Consider the following 17,254-nt stretch of genomic DNA (forward strand, 5'->3'; position numbering starts at 1 on the left):
CTAAAAAAGCAACAAACAAAAACTTGAAGATAAAATCAGTTTACTGGTTAATAGTAGGATACATAGAAGCCTTCACTTTGCATTGGAATATAGCATGTACAAGCAACAAGTTCTAACCATCAATGTCATTGCATCATCCTCCTTCATCTGCATCAGTTGCAACTTCCAAAACCTACACTACAACACAACATTTACCAAAATGGAGTCACCCAAAACAGCCGTAGAGATACGAACAAAACTGTGTTGTTTCGAATATCAGTTGTGTTGGTGTCAAAATTGATTCATTGATTGATTTTTCAGTGTGATGTAATTTGCAAAGTAATCTGGATCCATGTACTTTGCTTTCTTTGGCTCACAAGTCATAATGCTAAAAAAAATGCCCCCAATCAAATTAGTGTCAGGAGAGGGAAATTCTGTGTAATAACAGGAAGTGATGAAATTTCTTCATAAATAGCTACAGTAACCAATAGGAGTCCAGAGCTTTTGTGATAATACAAGGGAGATAACTACACTGGATAATGTTGGATGTTCTGATTTCTTCTCGGAGGTCCTGCATGTCTCCCTGCCTTGATTCAGTGTCAATATCAATATCAATATCAATATCAATATCAATATCAACATCAACATCAATATCATCAACTGTTCAATATGGAAACCATAATAACTATAACAAGTACTTGATATATATGTCACATGTAGGTCCAGTAGTCAGGGAATTTTGTTTCAAGTTCAGATGGAAGGATGGATCAGCAACGATGGACAACGGCCAGTCACACTGATTGACGTGTTGAACTTGAATGTAAACTAAAATGTGAATTCATCTGGGTACACAACACCTGGAGCTCGCAAACTCTAAACCAATGCTCCATCCCCACCACTATTCTAAATGTTGTAGAACATTTCTGTAAAAGTTTGGCTGTCCCTTCTTTGTTTGTTCCTTCTTAGTTTTTAAGAAAGAATTTTACACACAAATCTTTCACATTACAGCTGTATCGTAGTACAATCATAACAAAAATTTATTACCAAATTAATCATTTCAAATGAAATTACTGCAGTCATTGTACCTTTAAGAATGGAGAGCCCTGGATATGGATGAACGTTTTTCTGTGCTACAGTCTGTCATTATCTACTTAGCTACGTGTGAGAGGCACTAGAATCAACTTGATTCTAAAACAAATACAATTTGTACACATGGATGGACAGATGAAAATGTGATATACTTATATATTTACATTTTACAGAGACAATAACACAAGAATCGGTGAACAGCATCAAAGAACACTCTTAGTTATGTTTTAAGATGGACAGTGTTAAGTCAGAACAAACACGGCAACTCTTTTATCAAGGTCAAATTCTTACTATGGTAATGATATAAGCATAATGTAGAGCTGTCTGAAGATTTGTGCTTTTTAAGGAAACAGTTTGAATGTAAACCCTCAGATACATGTATATGGAAACACTGCCAATGTAAAACTTCGCATAATCTTTTATAGAAACTGAATGAATATCAAATCTAAAATATATTTCCACAGAAACAGTTCCCTTGATAACACTAAATTATTTCCACAGAAAGTGTTCCAATGCCAGACCCCAAATACATTTCTATGGAAATATGTCAACACTTATCCAAGCAAAATATTTTCATAGTACACAGGTTGCCATAATGCCCCTTAAAGAGTCATCTCGTGCCTGTTTGTGGAAAAGAGTTACACTATAGACAGACATATTAACTGATATAATATAAAAGAAAGTCCTTTACTTTAAATTAGTTTCTGAAAAATCTAATTTGTACCAAAAACGTGAAATGTGAAAAGATAAAAAACCCAACCAATTCTCAAGCCTAAAATATGTAAAATGCTAGGAAACACGAAAAATGTCTCTACCAGACCAACGGATTCGGCCAGTGGCTCTACTATCTTCACCAGTATGATAATTTAATAATTCCAACCAGTTAAACTTTATCTTAAAACTCCTGCCATTATTCTATAAAACTACTTTAAGAAAACAGAACCAAAATATTTGAAATGGGGCTGAAATTTGTTAATAACTTCCGAACAAAGCTTTTGGGTGAAAATAAATATCCCCTCGATCCCCAACTCAGAAATAACTATAAAGTTCATGATCCAAGAGTAAGGTTCCAGTTTTTCTAATGGATGACAAGATAATCACTTGCACAATTTTCAGACAACAGTGCACATTTATGCATTCAATATATACATATTTCTTGTATGAACAAAGTAAATTTCCAGTGTTGGGAAGTGTACCAGATTGTGATGAGGGATATCTGAAAGGTGAATCTTTTAAGCTAAAACACATAAAACATACTCCTCTTGTCACTCAGAAAGGGGAAAAAGCTGACTGTACAAAAACCAATGCATGGCTGTACATTTTTGGGTATCATGGCTGTTGAAGAGGGACTACAGCATGTATACTGATCTCCCTGAAGGTACATTCATTTTCCTTGACAATATCTCGAAGCTGCTTGATGATAAGTCACTCATATTCATGTTTTGTCATGTTCACGTTTTTTTCGATGTGTTTCTTTATGCTGAAGATCCACTTATAATATTCAAACTACAGTCAGATTCTGATGAGTACAATCGCTGTGAACCAAATAATAAATTTGACTGATCTATGTATTCAAGACATATGTCTATGAGGGTAGAAAAAAATGGTCAGGATTGACTGAAAGGGACTTAGAGTAATGCATAATATTCAAGATGCCGGCATTCGACTCATCAGGATTTGTCTGTATATGAAAATGGATGCGAGACTGACATTTTAGAAGCTGTTACTTGATGAACGTAAAGAATTTTCTGATCTTCCCTTTATTCTTTGATACAACGCTTATTATCTTTTGTGGTCAGCTGTTCATGTGACATCCCACTAATGTCTTCACGTCTTGGACCCCCAAGTATACAAGTCTTCGATATGATGTTTTGGGTCTGTTTTGGCCCCATCATCAGGTAAAACTGATGATGGGGTTGGATCAGGTTTCGAAATATTGTATTAAAGAATTAAAAGAAGATGAAATCCAGAAAATTCTTTATGTTCATATATGATGGTGGCCTGTAAATATGTGTATCTGGACAAGATAAACCAGTGATTGATACTGTGAGCAATGATCAATGATGACAAACAATCAAGCAAGTCACCAAGCCTGATTATGCATGTTTGCCTCCTAGTCAGTTAGTGAGTATTGTTTTACACTGCTTTTAGCAATATTCTGCAATATCAATGTGTGGGACACCAGGAATGGGTTTAACACATTGGGACCATGTGGTGAATCGAACTCGGATATTTGGTATGACGAGTGAACGCTCAAAGCACTAATCCACCCCACTGCTCCATCGCCTCATACAGATAGCACAGGGTGATGGGCCAATTCTTATCCAGAATCACTGGCAGGGTCTTTTTCTAAAGATTACAGGATACTCCATAGGGAGTTCAGAAGATATGAGCATGCAAACCTGTTAACTGGGGTTATATTTAGGAAGTCTAACCCCAGTATAATCTAGTCTAGAGCTGATGAGTGGTGATGATGTTCAGGGCCCTTATTCTCGAAGCGTTTGTAGCCCTAAGAATTCTTAACTTTGATCGTAGCCAATGTGTTAAGAATGGGCTTAAGAAGTTTGTGGCGCTACGAACGTTTCGGGAACAGCTAGCCAGGATCATTACTGTAATTATGATCATTATTGTTATCATGCAGAAGTCAATCTGGAGAAGGCTGCTGATGTTCAACCATCTTGGTAGGTGGAGAGTGTTTAGACAATCATGTGTTAAGAATGTGCTTAGAGTACTAGTACACACATAATACATGGAATCTATACAGAATAATTTGCTACATGGAAACAAAAAGAAATGGAGGAACATGGAAACTATCACTGCAAAACAATGCCAACATGACTTAAGATATTAAACTATAACAAATAGGGAACATTCATGATGCTGACATCAGTGGAAACAATGATGACACATGTTTTGCCGAGGCGTTCCTCGTACGTCAACACCATAAGCTGGACTTGTGTCTCTGTCAGATACATCAATGTAGGATGTGTACAAGAGCTTGCTTCACTTGCCTATTCAATTTAATATAAAACAGATAAAATGTGATAAAAAACATTTTCTCTCTAAATGAATGCCTTCAGTATTCTAAGTAAAATAAAAGTTTCACTATCCTCATGTATCAGTGAACAGAGAAATGTAGGGTAGGCTTGATTACAGCCTCTCCTGTCTACCTGTCCCACTGTGTAGAGGAAAGTGTGATCCTCAGTGAGTGTACATAATGGACGATATAGATTGTAGTGATCAGGAGGGAGGGATGTTTCTTTATGATGTTGTGAGGTTGCAGCGTGACGGGAGGGCCTTTCCCCCCATACTCTCCATCCCTGAGTCTACACGCGTGTCTGTAACTGTTTTGTCACCTGAAATATAAATTTAGGATTCATTTCTACTACAGTTCCTGATAACAGTATTTAAACTTGGTTTATGAATCTACTGACTAAAAATATTTAAAACCTAAAAAAGTAATACTATTGATTGTTTTTTCAAATTGCTGATTAGTAAAAATCTCTTTCTACCCACCTGAACTAATTTATCATTACTGTTAATACACATAAATTATATAAGCTGTCATAATCAAAACAGAATGGAAATTTACAAAAACAAAACCCTCTTGATCCTACCACACTCTTTAATTTATTTTTGTCCACTCACAACACATATGGTTTTTGGGTCTCCATGTTCATATCATGTTCACTGTCTAGCATTACCTGACACTCATTCACACTCTCCTGAAAATATCCAACCCGTCCCTTTCCCAAGCATAAACCACCCATAAGTACAGTCTTCACAGTCTATAATATTGCTGAGAGTGGCGTAAAACTAAATTGAATTAAACTGCCTTTGCAGTTTATGATATGATTGAAAGTTGATACATACATCAGTTAGCAATATTCCCATTCTATCAATTTCAGTTTCTATTTGTGAGCTATTTCAGTTAAGACCTGGAAAACCATTGGCTGTTAGTTTCAGCTACCATCCAGTCTGCTTCCTGTTTAATTTAGTGACACACTTCCTCCCTGTCACTAAAACGTTTCATTTCATAATATGGAAACTTTATGTCCTAATTTACACTGAGGGTTTTTCCCTTCCTGTGTACCCACCAGGCTTGTCTGGTGCCAGGGCTGTGTCGATGATCATGACAGCATCCTGTCGATCCATCACTTGCAGAGAGTTGCGTAACTTTGTCACGGTCCCATCAGATGCCTGAAGAGAACAAGCAGTTTAGTCTGATATCCTTGGTATGATGTCTAATGCCTCTGACATTAAACAATACCAGTGCTGTTGCTATGAAAAATCACAAATAGAAATATACTCTGCAAAAAAAGTAGGGGATAATGAACTTTCAATTTGGATAGGACGTGTAAACGTTAGCAAATGTTTCAAGAATAGGGATCTTATGAACACACCACCATTTTACTTTGTTACCACCTCTAAACACAACGCATGACATGCATGTGCACGTGCATGAGGTCCCATTCTTGATTTTGACGTTTTTTCAGGAAGGTCACTTAGAACGTTAATTTTGACACTCATCTTGCATCACATATTTGTTAGTGTTTGTTTCTAGTCGTTTGTTATAAAATGAAAATTACATGCCATACAACAACCATCTTTCAAAAGCGACTACATTTCAAATAACTATGGTTGTAAGGAAGTGCAAATGGTGATGCACTCACAAAACATTCAATAATATCATAACAACAATGACTGACTCTGATAAATCTCTGATAAAAAAATGAAGATCCCCCTTTTTTTAAGAGTATATTCTTCCTCAGGATCCCATGTAAGGGAGATAACTAAGTAAACAAAGTTACCTCCCATCAACAGGCAAGTTCCTTCCTTGAGAGTGACAGTCTTTACCTTCACAGTATGACTGCAGCCATTACATCACTTATTATTTCCAATTTCATTTTCCTCATTATTTCTACATTTTTCTCAATATAAACACCCAGGAGATATTGGCCAAAAGGGCAAGGGCTCTGGGACTAAGACTGTTTGTTTGAGGGCTGGGTCTGTTTGAGAGCTGAGTTTGGGTCTGTTTGAGGGCTGGGTCTGGGCAGTGTATGAAATAATTTTTCAGGATCACTAGCAAACCGAGCTATAACGTTTTAAAAGTTACCAGTCTGAATGAAAATTTATCAGCCAAACTAAATAGAGATAGAAAACTCTCAAAAGTAGTTATTTATTATTTCTTTCATAAAGTTAAAAGTAAAAGTTGAATCAATGTTTCAATTTTTTTTTTGTCAAGACCAGATGATTCAGCACAAATTTCAGGTTTATAACTATTCGAACAGTGACCGTTCAGTTAAGCACTCTGTCAGTCAGTCAGAATGGAAACAACACCATGGCACCATTTGCAAATGATGAAGGATGCATCGCCTATTTTGACTGGTGTTTATTTCTTAACACTTCTTATCACGACACGTTTTAAAAATGGGTTAGAATTGCAACTTCGTGTGTACATTCAATAAGCTCAGAATTGTCAGCTTGAAAACAAAACCCAAAATACTAAAAGAATTAAGAAATTTTTAATGGAAAAAGGCCATGCAGAGAATTTTTCACACACTGAAAATTTACACTAGCAAACTGGGCTACCGTCATTCTATTTTGACCAACCCCGGGAAGTTAGTAGAGGGTGAGGGTTAAGGTTAAACACTTAAATGTCTTCTCCTCAATCTCTAACTGAGTACAGAATGTTTCATTCATGTGAGTAATTTCACTGGATAACTGTTTATACCACTGTCATATAGAAATCAGGTTCAAGGCATGGCTAAGATTGTGAATGGATCAATGCTATCTTTGGTAACCGAATGGACATATATAACACTTGATACTCTTTTACGCCAGACATGGTATAACTCGTTCTACCCTGCATTCCCCACAAAAAATGTCTTGCTCTAACCTATCAGATATCTCCTGTGGTACATGCATGAAGAACATTTATCAGAATTTAGTCACGAGTTGAAACATCTGACAGTTAATGAATCATTAATCTTTGGGGACATCAATAGTAACAGCCTGGCCTACCTCATAGTAGTCAAGCAGGAAGCGAGTAGGACTGGACTGTTCCTTCATTGCCTCCAGAGCATGGTGGAGATTAAAATAGTCCAGCCTCTCGGCCAGAGAGAAAACATCCCGCCCAGGCTGCATCGGGTCAAGCAATTTTGCCAACTCGATTCGTGTCAGGAAATCCAACTTCTCCAGGTCACCTAAGTAACACCAAGTTGTAGCCATAAGAGTTCAATAAAAAATGGTAAAAATTAACATGTATCCCCTCTACATACAAATGACAGAATGTTGGTTATCATCTCACTGAAGGTATTTCAGCAACAATGAGTCAGACGTTTAGAGGCACTGGGACGGTGATTAATTGAAATGAAAAAAGGTTCTGCTACTGGCAAACTTGGATTGAAACCCACAAGCAGTAGATCCTGGCATGACTGAGCAGAAGTGGGATATTGTAAGTGCATATACATAATGACCTAATAGTGAAATAACAACCAGCACCCCTTTGAACAAGGCAATGTTAGCACTATGTCTTTCTTAGTCTGTGTTGAAGTATGGGACACTTTGTGGAAGAGGGCCCTGTTCATAATGAGTGTTTGTGTCATTAAGTATTTACAAGATGTCACTTTCATGTCGTTGTAATCCGTGAAGGTCCAGGTTAGAATAGGCCTTCTGCAACCCATGCTAGCCATAAAGGGTGACAATGCTTGTCGTACGAGGCGACTATTGAGATCAGGTGGTCAGGCTCGCTGACTTGGTTGACACATGTCATCAGTTCCCAGTTACACAGATCGATGCTCATGCTGTTGATCACTGGATTGTCTGGTCCAGACTCGATTATTAACAGAATGCTGCCATATAGCTGGAATATGGCTGAGTGCAGCATAGAACTCATGTGGTTGTGGCTTACCTTGCTGAAACAGTTTGAAGTTCATGCTGTCAACTCCACTCTCATTACGGCACGAGTAGATGGATGTTATCTCCGTGGTCTCCCGGTTGTCTGAGGGCACCGAGTCTTCCTGAAGGTCCTGGTTTTCCAGATCATCCATGGGTTCTTGTGGAGTGCATATTTCACCTTGCAGGATGCTCAAGATCTGGGTTGCATGAACACAGAAAGCACTTTTGAATTTGTACAAAATCTCTTTATTTACTAAACAATAACATCCACTGGATTTTTATCAGATGAAGGGGGTCAGTTAAGCCATATCCAGTATTCATGTATATGTTGTATCTATTTAGAACACCATGCCAGTGTATTTGAATGCTTTTTATGTAATACAATCCTATGTTTACATGGGTATGTAATAAGTGCTCTCATCTATATGGCCTTGTCTGTATTTACTGGCATGTATGCAATATCCTACTTTGTATTTTCTGGTGTCCTATTTACCCTGCTCATTATGCATTAACATAATTGCTTTATCATATTTTGTATTCAGCTATGCGTGTTATACCCTACTCTGTATTCACTCTGATTGTGATAACAAACTGCTTTTATCAGGGAGTATGTTAGAAGACCTATACACGCTAGTATGTATTTACATGTAATATGCTACAAGTAAACGGTTGCTGATTGAGCAGATTGATGCTCATTCTGTTGATCACCGGATTGTCTGGGCCAGACTTGAATATTTACAGACTGCCACCATATAGCTGGTATATTGCTGAGTGCAGCGTAAAACTAAACTCACAGGCTCAGTCACTCCTATGTGCTATAAATCCTACTCTGTTTTCACCTATATGCTATCTACCCTAAGCTGTATTCATCTATATGATATAAAACATATCTTCTTTTCACCAGTATGTTATATACCCTCGCCAGTATTCTGTGCTACACGTGCTATCTACTCTGTATACATCTACAGTCAGGCCGCGTTAATCCGAACACTTCTGTTTTTCATCAAAAACGTTCGGATAGTGAAGCGTACGGACTACTGAAATGAACTTTTATGAACACAACTACAGTAGGTTTACTTCCCTTTGACATGACAATACAAAAACAAACGAACGTATACAAGTTGGCTGAATGTGCGATGTGGTGTTTAGGGGCAAGAAATCAACTTTCACGTTGGTCAGTTTGACATTGGCATACTTGTGACTGGCAGCATTGTTACGAAGTAAGATCACGTGTCAACCACGTGATTGCATCTGTCTGTCAAATGATCACAGCCATTCACAAAACATATCCAATGTCCGAAATTGTGCTCTTGCCGATAGACTGTCTGAATTCTTGACCAAAATGTTTACACATAAGATCAAAATTGGCTTTAGGGTTTTCTCTTTTTTTGTGTGCTGCAGTAATTTCACATCTTTTACGCCTAGGGGCGGAACTTGCCATTATGACTGACAAGCGTCAGGTGATCTCATTTTGACACGATCAGTGTTTTATACAGGAAGTAAGCATGAGAGGTATTACTCCAACTAACCAAAAGTGAGACCTACTAATTGATCAAAATCACAAACTAACGACATCTTCAACTCGCAAGTGTCACTTAACAATTACCACTGAATGGGGCTCATGGTGTGAAGGGATTATCCCAACCTTTTTGATGTACCGCCGGATTAATGAAGCAAAACTATGTGTAATTAGCTAATCTGTTACCGCTGATTAACGTTCGGATACGGAGAGTGAAGCACCGGATTACTGAATCAACAGGCAAAGAGTTTACATAGTAAACAAGATTGGTTACAGCTAGCTATTGTTCGGATATCGCGGGAATCGGATTGTCGGGGTCCGGACTAACGCGGCCTGACTGTATATGCTATAAAACCTATATTGTTTTCACCTATGTGCTACATACCCTTGCCTGTTTTCCTTTATAGATCGGTGTCAAAAGTATGTGTCACTTGACATCATTTCCATAGACTTACAATTTATTTCAGTGTAGCATTAATAATTTTCATGAAGTAGTTTAGGATGTATCTTTGTCAAGTTTGACAGGCAAATGTAAAATCATCTCTGCTCTGTGCACACAAATACAGTTCAGTTCTCCTACCACTCTTTATTTCATGACATCACATTTATCATCTTATATATGGTTCCAAGACGCACAATCCCATAGTCTGCCATTTTGAAGCAGTTTGAAGCACTGTACATATGTTGATTAATTGTTGCTACTGTTGCAACAGAATATTAAACAGAAGCCATGAGACTGTAAGTAAGGTGATACCTCACAAATGTGTAAAATACGATCTTGCAAAAATCAAATGCAAGAAAAATATCTATGCTACACTAAATTAAAGTGTAAGTGATGATGTCAAGTGACAAATACTTTCGGCATGGGTCTGTACGTGCTCCACCTACCCTCTCATTCTCCTGAGCATAGTCTGCTGGCCTCATGCCGAGTCTCTCCCCCCAGGAATCAAGACTGTTCTCCTCTGCATCATCCCCTTCCTCTCCCAATGGCGGGATCTCCTCGTTCTCAATGTTGGGATCGGCACCAGCTGTCATCAACAGCGCCACCATTCCCACCAGCCCACGCCCACATGCAATGTGTAGTGCAGTGTTCCCGTCAAAGCAATGGGCATTCACATCAGCACCAGTCTGGAAGTACAGACACTTTGTTGAATGTTGCACAGATTCATCATGAAGGGAAGTACATACAGAAACATTTGAAAGATGTTTATAATCATGGCATATGGTTGCAGTTACTGTTCCTGCTACTGGCACAGTCTGTGGCTGTGGCTGTCAGTGTTGAGGTCACTGTTCAATAGTGATGCTGCAGATGGATACTCATGCTGTTGATCACTGTCAGGTCCAGACGTGCTGCCATATAGCTGAAATATTGCTGATTGTATAACTCAACTAACTAAGCTCACTCACTCACTCACTCACTCACTCAATAATAGTGCTCCCTTCAAAGTCACAGTCACTGTAACTGTTAATGTAACATTTTGCACATTAAGATAGATATACATGGGTGAGTGGGTTTTATGCCGCACTCAGCAATATTCCAGCTATATGGCTGTGGTCTATAATAATCCAGACCAGACAATCCAGTGATCAACAGCATGAGCATCGATCTGCACAACTGGGAACCGATGACGTGTCAACCAAGTCAGCGAGCCTGACCACCCGATCCTGTTAGTCACCTCTTACTACAAGCATAGTCACCTTTTATGGCAAGCATGGGTGGTTGAAGGCCTATTCTACCCCGGGACCTTCACGGGTCAAATATACCAGGTATGTGTGTAGAACATACATAATACTTGTCCTCAACTCCAAGACCTCCTTTCACAAATCACTAAGTTGATCGTAAGTCACTAAGGTAACCTCAGTGCAATGTTAAGGAATGGGAGTTAAGGTTAACCTTAGTAAAGGTTGTTTTGTGAAAGGAGCCCCTGGCCTTGCAAATGCCTTTGCTTAACAGCAGCACTTGTACATGAACCAATGCAAGTGTGTATTCACACTCATTATCATCTGATCAACTGACCTCCATAAGCAGATACCCTGCTGTTGGCAAGTCATCAACTTCAACAGCATGGTGGAGTGGAGTACGACCGCTTTTGCCATCCTGGAGATTCATGTCCGCCTGGCCATACACCAGCGTCTTCAACATTGCAACATTGCCACGGCGAGCTGCCAGATGGGCGGGGGCATACCCTGTTGTAAAGTATTGAGAAAATGTCACACTGTAGAACTGCATACCAATTTGAAAGGATGGGATAGAATGACACAATGTAAAACTGCATACTAATCTGACAGGATAGGAAAGAATGTCACATTATAAACCTTCTTACCCTATTGACAAGCAAGGAGAGAATGTCACTGTAAAAAATGCATACCAATTTGACTAGATGGGATAGAATGCCACACTGTAAATCTGCTTACCAATTGGACAACATAGGATAGAACAATTTGACAACATAGGATAAAATCTCACAGTGTAACACTGCTTACTCTTTTGATAAATTAGGATAGAACATCAACATTTTGTAAACATCATAACACTAGATAAAGATCACTGCATAAAATTACAGTAACTTGGCAATTGTCGATGAAAGCCTGATACAAACTTTCTGTCCTTTGACTTAGCAGATTTGGTCATGAAACTCTATCTGATACTTATTTTTTGAAGGAAAACAAATACACATTTAGCCATACAGACCTTCAATTGCAGTAACAGGTAAAATGAACTCATTTTGAAGCCTTTATTAAGAATCAGTGGATAATTCGCTTGTATTGAGTAAGCAGTCATTTTTTCTACACACTTGATGCAACCCTGCTGAAAATAAATAGCACCATGTCCTGGTGGATAAGTATCCGTACCCTCATAGTTGAGATAATCCAACTCAGGGAATGGTTTGTTCACATTGGCTGTTGGCTGAACATATCTGACAAGAGACTGCAGACAGTCTATATTCTCACTCAACACTGCCAGATGTGCTGGTGTGTTGCCATGACGATCACAGAGGCTGGGGTCTCCACCAGCATGGAGAAGAATCTCAATGACATTCTTTTGCTTTGTGATGACAGCTAGATGGAGGGCAGTCTGTGGGTGTGAACAAAAATTAGGAAAATACTTAATTAATCATGCAAAACTTATCATGCAATTAATGAAATTTTTCTGACAATTTTTATAAATCTATACCTGACATAAGTAAACTGTATTTTCTAAAATGCCACACAAGAACAATAAAATCACTGTAGTTTCCAAACAATACTAGTAATTATACATAGAAACATATAGTTCAGCTATGTCAGCGTTAATAATGCAATAATGCAATTACAAAGCATGTTAAGGGACAAGTATTAACAACAATGTTGAGAATACATTATTTATAATGTGTTTGGGTATGTTCATCTATTTTACATGGAAATATCAAGTGTTTCCTATATAGAGCATTGATGGCATTTTATTGGTGAACTGCAGCTCTCCGCACTGTGGGAGAGTGTTTTGATCACATGACCTCCTATTTATATATTGCCTGTCACTAGCAGACGACTGATCTTGCTGAATTTTGCTTGCCATTTTTTTTTGTTATACAAGCAACTTATTTTGTGTCTGAAATGCTGCTAATGATCTTGGGTAAATAAGGATGTAGTTTGTTTGCTTTTTATATAACTAAACTTCCAGACTTTAATTTGCTCAATAAAACTTCTCATGACAGCGACTGGGCACATGCCCTACCGATTAACATGTCTGTGCACTCTGATTGCACACATACTCCCCTGATATAGCTCAAGCAATGCAATCATTGAAATCACAAGAACATCAAATTCAGCTCACTTTGGGACATTCATTTGTGAAAAACTTTCTATGATTTTTGTAAAGCATAACAACGTTGGCACAAAATTTATAAGAACTGGCTTCAACACACAAGAAATAAATAAATTACCAACATCATGTGGATAGAATAGAAAAGAACTGAAGTACAATGTTGACTGCCATGAAATGTGTGTTGGGAAGTAGTTGGTGATGTTGCAACTGACCTGTCGGAGGAGATTGAAGGCATTGACCCTGGATCTAGACTTTGGGAGTGTTCCCATGACGTCAAGCAGGTACTGCAAAGCTATCACTTGGTTGTTGATGACTGCCAGGTGAATTGGGCTGTACAGGTACAAGAAAGAGCAATGAGTTTCAAAATATGTATATGTATGAGTTAATGCTTTCATCAACAACACCTGCTGGTACAAGGAAGGGGGATAACTCCTGTCTATCACCAAAACAGATCAAGGGGGGAGTCTTGTCACCTTACGCCAAATTACATTTTATACCAAAATAAGACATCAATACTTTTTTCATATCTTTGAAACGTCTGTTGACATCGTATGAATAGTTTTCCTCTCAATGTATTGTGGTGGGGAATTTTCAATTGCAAATGACATCTTGCAAAATCTGAACTGTTATTTTGATTTTTTTAAAGAAACAAACAATGCTTACAGATCTCCATTTTCATTTTGTATGGATGCTAGATGGCGCTGTACCAGCAGCAAATAGCGGATGTCCCCTGTCTCAGCGTATTCTCGGAGGGCAACAGCTGTTCGCTGTGCCATGCGGATAGCTTCATCTTTCCTCTTGCTCAATTCTATCTTGCCTTGAACTGAACAAATTGTAACAGGTATTTGATAGTGGCTTAGAATCATTGTTCAGAACCACATCTTTATTCTGTGACACAAAATTTATAAAAATCCAGTCGGAACCCATAGTCACTGCCATGACTGGCTAGTTCTTTTTCATTGGGTTGTTATGTACATATATCACGCTCTCCGACTTGTAAAGTTACAATACACTTTTCAATCATGCAAGTTTATAAAAATGGTAAAAATGTTTATCATATTAGCAGCTTAATGATGATACCCATGACTGCATTCAGATTTCGGGCTTGTGACCTATCTTGTGGACTAGTATCTTTCAGGCATACTGGAGTCCACTACCAGAAAAATTTAGAAACCACTTTGCACAATGGCAAATACCTAAGGAGATCCTGGTTTGAGTTGGTCGTCAACAACCTATGCTTGAGGACTAACAGGAAAAGGTGGTCCAGTTTGCTCTCTTGGTAGACACATCATCACATCCATCATGGATCAATGTAACGGATTTAATCAATGGAATGTCAGTTCTAGACACTTACAGACCACCGAAATATAGCTGGACTATTGCAGTGTCCCTCACTAAACAACAAATAAACAAATCAAACGCAGCATGTTGTTGCTAAATACACTTTTTATGTGCAAAAGCATAAATCTACTACCAACCTTGTTTGGGGTCTCTTTGAGGGGCAGGTTTGTCATCACCATCAGGTGCCTTCTTCGGCGACAAATCTCCAGGAATGGAGGATGACTCTGAGAATCCCTCATCCGTTCGAGCTCCCTCTGTGGGTGCATTAGAACTGCTGGTGTCTGACCCTGAGTCCTTGACCTCGCTGTCCTTCACATCCTCTGACCCTTTCTCTGTTGGCTCACTGCCAGGGTTCTTAGGTGTGTCACTCAGCTTTACTGCAGCCATCTTGGCTGTTGCATCATGGATGTCTGCCACTTTTATGGTTCCCCTACTTTGTCCCTTCTGTTTGAGTGAATGTGGCTTTGTCACATCTGTGATGGTTGTGTGATGGGATGTCTTTATTGGCTCACAGTCCATGGACAGATCAGCATAGGGACTGTCCAGTTCATCCAAGTCTGTGCGATATGGACTGTTGACTGGGCTGTCGTAGCATTCTTGTATGGCTGTAATTCCAAACATACAAGATTTCAAGAGGTTGTCAATGTTGTAATAATCTTCACATTGCACACTTCCTCAAACCTTCTTTTCTGAGGTCTCATTCAAATACATGGGTTAGAACAATGGAATTTCAAAAGATAGCATCAGAAGCATCAACAAAAACGTCCTTGAGAATATTTCGCTCACATGACGAGGCGCATGAATGTGTATGTGTGGCTGCTTGTAATAGTGCTACCTAACTGAGATACCATGCCACAATACCCCACTCAGACACATTATACTGACTCCAAGTCAACCATTCCTAGCTACCATTAATGCCGAGCACCAGACAAGGACAATGAAGTACCATATTTTAACATCTTTCAGTATGACACAACCGGGGAATGAACCCACAACCTTGGGCGGATGCTCTAACCACTACACCATGGAGGTGGTAGTGATTAGTTGAGTGGTTGAGTGAGTGAGTGAGTGAGTGAGTTGAGTAAGAGAGTGGTTGAGTGACTGGTTGAGCGAGTGAGTCCACTACCAGATACAGAAGTAGACTTGCAGAGGAAAGCTGACTGTTCCTACCTTGTTCAATGGTGGATGGAACATTTCCATCTTGGTACACCACATCTGAAAATATCAGGCACTAACAAATTAACAAAATATAAAACCTGAAGCAGCAAATTTTACATATAGATTAAAAATATGATACTTATTTCATATATAAGACGGTCCAAGACATGGAGATAACTGAAGCAAAATTCCATCAACATATGGAATTGGTCCATCAAGCGACATGGAAACAACTATTCAGTATTTTTATCTCAATAAACATTAAACAATGTGGAAGTTCAATAAACAACACTAAATAATACACAGATTTGATTCACAACTTATTCTGCATATAGAAGAATAGATTCATTAGATCTCAAGAATTGTTCTAGATAGACGATTGTACTTACTTCCATTAGGCAGTAAAACCCTGTGTGGTACTTGTCCTCCACCCCCACCACCATCAGACCCACCGAAACCTCCCCCACCCCTCGAGCTGCCAAATCCTCCCCCTGCTCCCCCAAAGTATGGTCCCCCAAAACCATCCAGTGATGGCATGGCCTTCCTCTTCTTCCTTGCAATACCATCTTTGTCTGGGGACAGAACAGAATATATGATACAAACATGTAGATATTACACATGTACGTTTCCAGAACATGGCATATATAAAATGGGTACCTGCTATGATAAACACAATGATGGGCACCTGCTGAGATAAACACAATGATGGGCACCTACAGAGATAAACACCATGATGGGCCCCTGCTGAGATAAACACAATGATGGGCCCCTGCTGAGATAAACACCATGATGGGCACCTGCTGAGATAAACACAATGATGAGCACCTGCTGAGATAAACACCATGATGGGCACCTACTGAGATAAACACAATGATAAGCACCTGCTGAGATAAACAGAATGATGGGCCCCTGCTGAGATAAACACAATGATGAGCACCTGCTGAGATAAACACAATGATGGGCACCTGCTGAGATAAACACAATGATGGGCCCCTGCTGAGATAAACACCATGATGAGCACCTGCTGAGATAAACACAATGATGGGCCCCTGCTGAGATAAACACAATGATGAGCACCTGCTGAGATAAACACAATGATGGGCCCCTGCTGAGATAAACACAATGATGGGCCCCTGCTGAGATAAACACCATGATGGGCACCTGCTGAGATAAACACAATGATGGGCCCCTGGTGAGATAAACACAATGATGAGCACCAGCTGAGATAAACACAGTGATGGGCACTTACTGATACAGACAATGATGGCACCTACCAAGATTGCGGGGATAGTATGTGAAGGCCTTGGCTTCGCTTGTCTCCTGGTCACTCTTCCTCTGCAGCATTATCATCACGTTGACGGCTTTGTCAATGGATGTGTTTCGATAAGGAGGGGTGCGGAACACGATGGCATACTGTAATAGGAAGTCAGCATCATATCACACAGCCATACATACACCATCTA

General features: G+C 39.2%; 1 protein-coding gene across 2 annotated transcripts in view; it reads right to left on the minus strand.

Annotated features, from left to right (window-relative positions):
* Window positions 1-23: 23 nt before the first annotated feature.
* LOC137284062 (nuclear factor NF-kappa-B p105 subunit-like) overlaps window positions 24-17,254 on the minus strand; it is a 30,533-nt gene continuing 13,302 nt past the window's right edge. The window contains exons 9-21 of one of the 2 annotated variants that reach the window (XM_067815721.1): window positions 17,066-17,204; window positions 16,181-16,363; window positions 15,804-15,848; window positions 14,771-15,238; window positions 13,956-14,115; window positions 13,505-13,622; window positions 12,341-12,563; window positions 11,505-11,674; window positions 10,376-10,615; window positions 7,982-8,165; window positions 7,093-7,274; window positions 5,166-5,268; window positions 24-4,424 (exon numbers count right to left, since the gene is read on the minus strand). In XM_067815721.1, the coding sequence (XP_067671822.1) occupies window positions 4,330-4,424; window positions 5,166-5,268; window positions 7,093-7,274; window positions 7,982-8,165; window positions 10,376-10,615; window positions 11,505-11,674; window positions 12,341-12,563; window positions 13,505-13,622; window positions 13,956-14,115; window positions 14,771-15,238; window positions 15,804-15,848; window positions 16,181-16,363; window positions 17,066-17,204 (2,310 nt within the window). In that variant the 3' untranslated portion in view covers window positions 24-4,329. The remainder of the gene's footprint in view (window positions 4,425-5,165; window positions 5,269-7,092; window positions 7,275-7,981; window positions 8,166-10,375; window positions 10,616-11,504; window positions 11,675-12,340; window positions 12,564-13,504; window positions 13,623-13,955; window positions 14,116-14,770; window positions 15,239-15,803; window positions 15,849-16,180; window positions 16,364-17,065; window positions 17,205-17,254) is intronic. The other variant, XM_067815722.1, reaches the window with a different exon arrangement.

This window comes from Haliotis asinina, chromosome 5, assembly GCF_037392515.1.
Source record: "Haliotis asinina isolate JCU_RB_2024 chromosome 5, JCU_Hal_asi_v2, whole genome shotgun sequence".
NCBI lineage: Eukaryota > Metazoa > Mollusca > Gastropoda > Lepetellida > Haliotidae > Haliotis > Haliotis asinina.